At 46.2% G+C, this 7,803-nt stretch overlaps 1 protein-coding gene across 1 annotated transcript in view; it reads left to right on the forward strand.

Annotated features, from left to right (window-relative positions):
- Nucleotides 1–7,803, forward strand: part of Scarb2 (scavenger receptor class B member 2) — a 55,731-nt gene that overhangs the window by 19,237 nt on the left and 28,691 nt on the right. Inside the window, exon 2 of the mRNA XM_055595725.1 lies at nt 686–843. Coding sequence (XP_055451700.1) covers nt 686–843 — 158 coding nt within the window. The remainder of the gene's footprint in view (nt 1–685; nt 844–7,803) is intronic.

The following is a 7,803-nucleotide window of genomic DNA, read 5'->3' on the forward strand; positions in this document are numbered from 1 at the left end:
GCATGAAAGCCTGGCCGCCCTGCCCTCCTTCTGTGTCAGCGTTCCTTCAGGTCAGATCCGTGCAGACTCTGAACTGGACCAACACGGTCATCCCTGAGGAGTGTCTGTCTCTCTGCCCCACCTAGCTCAACCCCCTCGAGGCTCGCCTTCCGAAAGATCAGAGCCATGTGTGATAGAGTAGGAACCAACTTGACACTGCAGTGAACTTATTGATACACTGAGGCACCTGGCAGGGTCAGGTCTGAGACAAGGACACACAGGACCACTCCAGTTCTTCACCAGGCGTGATAGTGCGTGGCTGCAGTCACTCGGTAAGCTGGGACAAGAAGACTGCCTCAAAGGGCGAGCCACCGCTAGGCAATGAGTTCCAGGCCTGCCTGGACTTCAAGGTGAAATGCTGCCTTAAAACCAAGCTAAACCCCAAACTTCTAAAGCTCCGTCAAGACCCCAGAGAGGATCTCAGAGTCACAGGACTCCTTTACGTGTTCCTCTTCTCAACGAAACTGCTTTTCACAGTTACTCCTCTCTAACTCGCTGATTGGGACACCAGGTTCTTGTTTCTGGAACTGTGACTTCTGTCCCCAAACCCCAGTTACAGGGTAGAGAATGCCCCTCTTCATACAGTGGCCTTAACCTTTTGTAAACCTGTATTTTTATTTATTTATTTATTTTTCTTCCTCCCCAGAGTATGGTGTTACGAAATGGGACCCAGGTCTTTGACACCTGGGAGAAACCTCCTCTTCCTGTGTACACCCAGTTCTATTTCTTCAACATCACCAATCCAGAGGAGGTCCTCCAAGGAGAAATCCCCCGGCTAGAAGAAGTGGGGCCATACACCTACAGGTGAGTGCCTCCTCCACCTGGTGAAATGTGCTGGGATCCTGGAGGCCTGTGCCAGCACAGCCGTGCTTGGGCACTGCATTGCCCACGCAGCTTTGGTTAGGTTCTGTCTGCAGCATCGCTGCTGTCTGTGGAGATGCTCAGCAGAGTTCTGTGGGCGGGGCTGCATCCCAACCTGTCATACTTCCTGTCCTCCACAGCTGCTCTCCACCTCTGGCCTTTTAAGGTCCCCCTCAGACTTTGGTGACTTTTAGGGCATCCTCCAATTCCCTCTCACGCATACAGTTTTAAACCAGTTCCTAGAATTCATTATTGATGTGAATTATTTTCTGTTTCTCATTCATACATTCATTTCTTTTTTCCTATTGAGACTAGCTCTTTTGTAGCTCAGGGTGGCTTCGAATTCATTATGATGACCTTGAATGTCTCAATTGCCCTGCCTCCTAAACTGGGATTGTAGCCCTTATTTCATGTTGGCTATGAACCCAGGGTTCTGTGCAGGCATCTTACTAACTGAACTGTGTCCCCAGCCCTTCTTTGAGACAGAGTTTTTACTGCCTTGATACTGGTTTTGTACTTGAACTTGAACTCATGACTATAATTCTGCCCTTGGAAGGCTATCTGTCCTCAGCCATCCAAGTGCTAGGATTTCAGATCTATTCCACCACACCGAGTTTATTCATTCCTTTTTGATTTTTTTCAAGACAGGGTTTCTCTGTGTAGCCCTGGCTGTCCTGGACTCACTTTGTAGGCTAGGCTGGCCTCGAACTCACAGAGATACACCTTCCTCTGCCTCCCAGAGTGCTGGGACGAAAGGCGTGCACCACCATGCCCTGCTTATCTATCCCTTTCTAAGCCTCACTCACCATGGGTTGACTGGGTTTGTGGTAGTGACTGCCAGTCAGAGGCTGAGAACATTGAAGAATGGTATTGATTGTTTCTTTTTACACTTATTTGTGGGTGTGTACACACACACACACACACACACACACACACACGCTCAGGCCATGGCATGTGTATAGAGGTCAGAGGTCAGCTTGCAGGAGTCAGTTCTCTCTCCTTTCACCGTGTGGATCCCAAGGATCAAACTCGAGTCCTCAGGCTCAGCAGCAAGTACCTTTAGCTGCTGGCCATTTCTCCGGGCCCTTAGTCGTGTTTTCAGAGGTGAGCAGATTGAGGGAGGTAATTTGGCTTACAGTCAGGGTACTTTCTGTGTTGGGATAGTCACAGTAGCGCCTTCGTCCCCTGCAGGGATCTTGCCAGTAAAGTCTTTCTTTGCCAAGACTTAAAAAAAAACAAAACAAACAAACAAACAAAAAAACAAGGCATCAGTAAAGGAGGCAGAAGGTCAAGGGTCAAGAAGGTCAGTTCTCTCCTCGGGACTGCTAGCTGGTTGAAATGTCTCACAGTCTGTTATAATCAGTTGCCCAGTGTGGGCTACATCAGGAGTTCTGGGCCAGCCTGGGCTACACTGAGACCCCGTCTCATAAAAGCAAAACAAAACAAAACCCAAACTATAAAGAATGTCCAGAAAGGAGTTTGAGAGTGTCGCTACCTCTCCCAGAACTGTTCTTTCACTGTGCCATCCCTCCCCCCGCGCCCCCCCCACGCCTCTCTCTCCCCTCTCCCTTCCGCCCTCTCACCTTCTCTGCCTTCTTTGCCTTCTTTTTATCTTTTTAAATGATAGGTGCAGTCTGAGTGTCAGGGCTCAGGGTTCTTCCGTCACTCCGGGGGTTGAGAACAGCCTGGGTGACAGAGTGAGACTACTGACCACATCCCTGCAAAAGAAGGGAAGGAAAGAAGAACAAGCCTTCAGAAATGGGGGTGGGGTGGCATACACCGATAACCTCGGCACAGTCTGAGGCAGGAGGATCTTGAATTTAAGGCCAGCCTGGATTATGTAGCAGGATCTACAAAAAATCAACAAAAACCCAACAGATCCAACCCAGCCGAACCATAGATTCTAATCATGACTCAAAGAAAACCCAGTGCTCTGCTAAAATGTCTCTGGGCCACCGTGTCTGTTGGACAGGTTTGCTTTTTAGATGTGGTCATGTCAATAAATCCTACAGTTAAGACCGTCACAGCACCCCCAAGTTCCAGTTTTATGATGGCCTTAACTGATTGCTTCCAGGGAAAGTTCAGAAACAGCTTACAGTTGTTTTTGACACTCAGGTTCTTTAGATAACTTTTACAGTGGTTTGTGACATTACTGAGGAAAAATCACCTTTCTCCAGCCCCAAGTCTGTTACAGGCATTTTCCTTCACATGTAAACACGTACAACAACAAATTACAGCAGTGTCGAGTGCCCGGACTCTACCTGACTGTAGCTGTTTGAAATATTGTTCCCAAATCTTTAGCAATCACAGCAACCTAGCCATTATATCTTGCTTTCAGTATCAATAGAGAAGCATGCATGTTGCTACTAAACCAGGGAATCTTTTCTGTTTGGGGTGTGGTGTGCACGGGTGTGGGGGTTAGAGGGCCATCTTGGGGTCAGCCTCTGTCTTTTTCCTTGTTTGTGACAAGGTCTCTTATTTGCCAGAGATTCTCCTGTCTCCATTTCCTGTGTAGCACCGGGGCTACCGGCCTGTGTTACTGGCTCTGTTTTTACTTGATTTCTAAAGACCTGAACTTAGAATTTCATTCTTTCCTGGCAATTGCATTACAACTGAGCCGTCCTCTCAGAGTTTTGCTTGCTTCTTTGTTTTGTTGTTTTGAGACAAATCCTTACTGTGTAGCCCAAGCTCACCTTAAACTTCCAAACTTTCTGCCTCAGCCTCCCTAAGGCTAAAATTATAGATGTGCACCACTGGCCTGTCTCTAAAATGTGGATAAAAAAGAAAAAAGACAACTCTTAATTTTTTTCTCTCGCAAATTTTATATATGAGTATTATATTTACATAATTGCCCTTGCTCCTCCTGTGCACCCCATTCCTTCTCAAATTCATGTCCTCTTATTCTTTAATTATTATTGTTATATATGTACATTATATATATAGTCATATATGAAATTTTAGGAATGCTGGTTTATGAAAGTGTGAGTAGTAGGTTTTCCTCTAGGCTCATTGGCCTTACCAGCCACAGGGAGCAGGCTAGGTTTACCACGGAAGACATGAACTCCTTTTTGTTGAAAGGGCCTTAAGTCCAAATGGCTGCTGGTTACCCCAGGGTATAAGTGCCGCTATTACGCCTTTCCGAATATCTTGCCATTCTTGCCATTACAAGTGACATTTATCACTTATTTATCACTCATAAATATGTATATGTGTGTATATATATATATATATATATATATACACACATACACACATTCTTGCATCTATAATTGTAAGTAGATATAAAATAATATGATTTTCTTTTTCCCAATACCCTTAGGGTTGTGCATTCCCCCCACCTCTTTCTCTCTTCCTTCAGGTCAGCAACCTTCCTCCCTCCACAGGCGACCCTTCATTTCCCATTTCTCCCTTCACAGTGCACAGTCTGCCCTTTGTGGCCATGGGTTCTGCAGCCACCCACATAGTTAACTAACAGTAAGCTGGAAATACTAAGATCTATGTTCTTGCTGACATGTACTAGATATAGATAGCTGGGCATACGGTAGCTGTGTCTGTATTAAACGTTTACAGACTTCCCTTGCCATTGCTTCCTAAAGAGTTCTTCCATACATAACAGCTGTCCACACAGTATCTATACTAATCTAGAGAACATCGGAAGTACATGGGAGGAAGTTGAGAGGATAGCTCAGAGGTAGAGTGCTTGCCTAGTAGATCAAAAAGCACTGAGTTTGATCTCCAGTATGGCAGACAGCAAATAGAAAAAGTATGCAGGGCAATGTATCTATCTTATATGCCAAAACTGTACCCTTTTATTCAAGGAATTTGAATATACAGAGTTGGGGGTATGGAGGCTGGAAGCTAGATACGATCTCCTATGAGTCTTGAATTGGTATAATCCTGGGTATAGCTTCTGAATTAAAAATCTTGATATGAGCTGAGTCTAATGGTACAGGTCTGGCAATCTCAGCTATTCCACAGACTGAGGCAGGGGGATTGCAAATTCAAGGCCTACCTGGACTACAGAATGAGTTCAAGGTCAGACCAGACAACTCAGTGAGATCCTGTCTCAAAATAAAAAGCCACAGGTATTGAGGATACAGCTCTGTAGAATAGGGCTTTTCCTGTTGTGCCCAAGTTCTGATGCTCACTGCTGCCAACCAAGAGGTAATGTGAGAGACAGAGGTTTTATTGTAGACTGCCAATAGGGTGCCTATCGCTATCAGGCACGGTAGGTTAAGGACTCTGAGAGCACTTGGGAGGCAGAGGCAGGAGGATCAAGAGTTGGAGGCCAGCCTGGGCTATGTAGCAAGACTGTTAAAAAAGAAAAAAGTAAAATACAACAGTCAAAACAAGCAAACAAGAACGGCAAAAGTATGAAAACCAAACAGTCCCCTGAGAGTGAGTGTGAGTGGTGTGGCTAGAATGTGCTGGTGCCTCCAGGCTCTGCCCGTGAGCTCTCCTGCCTCCCTGCTCTTCCCCTCCCCCTCATGTCCTCTCTATTGCTAGAACAACTTTCCTAGGGCTTATCAGATATTTCCTTCGCTTCCCTGCTTGGGGTGACAGTGACTGTCCCTGTGTGATGGTCATGGCTATACAGGTGTGATGTATTCTGTGTCTAAGCTTTTAATTTTTGTTTTGGGACACTGTGCTCTCCCATCTTTACAACAAACACTGCAGAGAAACAATGTTTCTTTCGACTCACTCTTTGGGGGAGGACTGCTTGGCCCCATTGCTGCAGGGCCTGTGGTGACAGGAGGAAAGGGGGCGGGGGAGGTCCACTTTCTCTTTAAAAGCAAGACACAGCCTCTAGTTTAAAGTCTCTACCATCTTCCAGTAGTGCCACCGTGAAGAATGAGCCTTAACGGGCTTCCGGGGACACTTAACCAAATCACAGCGTTGCTCTTAGCTTGGAAGTCTACACTCTACGCCAGGTGTTTTCACCACATGCCTGCTGTCCCCAGAACTAGGGAGGCTGAGGCAGGAGACTGGCCCTTAGGCCGGCCTGGGTTACAGAGGGAGACCTTGTCTCAAAATAATAAGTAAATAAAATTGTATTCTCCAACCATAGCTTTCCAATAGAAATTTAATACGGGCCACACACAAGCAACTTGAACTTTTCCTAGCAGCCACACCTAGTGAAGTAAAAAGAAACAGATAAAGCTGTGTTCACATTTTATCTGACCCAACAAGACCCTCAGATCTGTTTCAAATGATGTCTGCATTCAGAATTATTACTAATTCACGTCTTCCTTTTTCGTACAGAATCTTTCAAATTCCATGCACATTTTTTTTTTTTTCATTTATGTCATATATTCCTTTCTGGGGAGGCAGGGATGGGAGGGTGGGTACCGTGCGTGCTGTGTAAGTTCTCTACCACTGGGCTGTGACGCCAGCCAGCCCCTAGGGGTTTCCTTTTATTCTAAGCAGTGTGTCCTGGATTGACCCTTAGTCATTCCTCACATTCGGGCAGTTGAATTCCTGCCTGCTGGGCAAACGCTTTAACCCTGAGATCCTCCCCTACCCTGCCTAGCCACTCTGAGTGTTTGCTGTTAGGACTGACACGCGGGGGGGGGGGGGGGATATCTCAAAAGAGGCTGTCTAAACCTTTCAAACGCTACCATGTCAGTATACAGCTCTCAGCCTGCTCGACACTGCTCGGTTAAAATGAACCAGAAGAGCAGCTGTGGGCCTCACACGAGGCCATCAAACTAAGGGATCAACACTACTAAATATGATTAACTATTCTTCCTATGCCCAAGCTAACCAAAGATAAATTTCTTACCGTTCTGACCCAAAGCTAAAAGATAAATTTCCCTTTCTTGCTGGCCCAAAGCTAACCAAAGCAAAAAGGCAAGGTCAGGATGATAGATTCATTTAGCTGTCTTCTACGATAAACACCTGTTTGAAGTCTTGGCCGACATGTAGCTGACTGCAAAATTATGGCTACCAGCAATGGAAGGAACAGTTTGTTTCTTCATCTGGCAACCTGGGAAGCGTAGTGTAAATCTCGCACCCAAGGCTTATGTTAGCCTGTGCAGAACACAATTATCATGTTCATTGATGTTAAAGCTTCAGTGAGTGACAGGCTCAAGATAGCAACACAAGTCAACTGGTTCTCTTTGGAGTCTCCCTTGCCCCTCTTCATCTCCTTCGCAAGGCTTTCTGTCCTTCCCTAACACTCTGGTTTCATGAGAAGCTCCCTCAGTCTGGATGTGGCTGTTCACCCTTGCGATGCTTGGGAAGTTGAGACATGAGGACTCTTTTGAGTTCAAGTCACTCTGTGATACATACTGAGACACTGTCTCAAAAAGCTTCCTAACAGGACTGAGCGGTGGCTGGAGGGATGGCTCAGTGGTTAAAAGCACCTGCTGCTCTTGTGGAGGACCCAGGTTTGATTCCCCGCACCCACAGGGTGGCTCCCAACCACCTGCAACTCTAGTCCTGTGAATACACACCCTCTCTGGCCCCTGCAGGAATGGCATCCTGCACAGGCATACATGCAGGCAAAACACTCACACAAAATAAAAAATGAACAAATCTTTGAAACTCACTTTTAAAGGCCTAAAGCAAAAACTTCCCTTAAGCTTTCCCCTGGTTTACTGTTCGGTTCTTTGTTTGCGAAGGTGCTCTTCAGGTTACCTCAGGACACCTTACTCAAGGACAGAGGTGATTTTTCAGTTCTCTGGAAGCACAGTAAGTATCTCATAGCAGCCATATCACAGCTCTGTTCTCCCCATGCTTCAGCCATGTGCAAACCCCTCAAACTCTGTCCTATGTTGACATATGCAGTTTCCTCCTGAGACTTGTCCTGGCCTGAAATGAGGAAGATGCCCAACATCAACTCTGGCCTCCAGGAACACACACACACACACACACACACACACACACACACACACACACACA

Source organism: Psammomys obesus, unplaced genomic scaffold (genome assembly GCF_907164565.1).
Source record: "Psammomys obesus unplaced genomic scaffold, mPsaObe1.curated_primary_1811, whole genome shotgun sequence".
Taxonomy (NCBI): domain Eukaryota; kingdom Metazoa; phylum Chordata; class Mammalia; order Rodentia; family Muridae; genus Psammomys; species Psammomys obesus.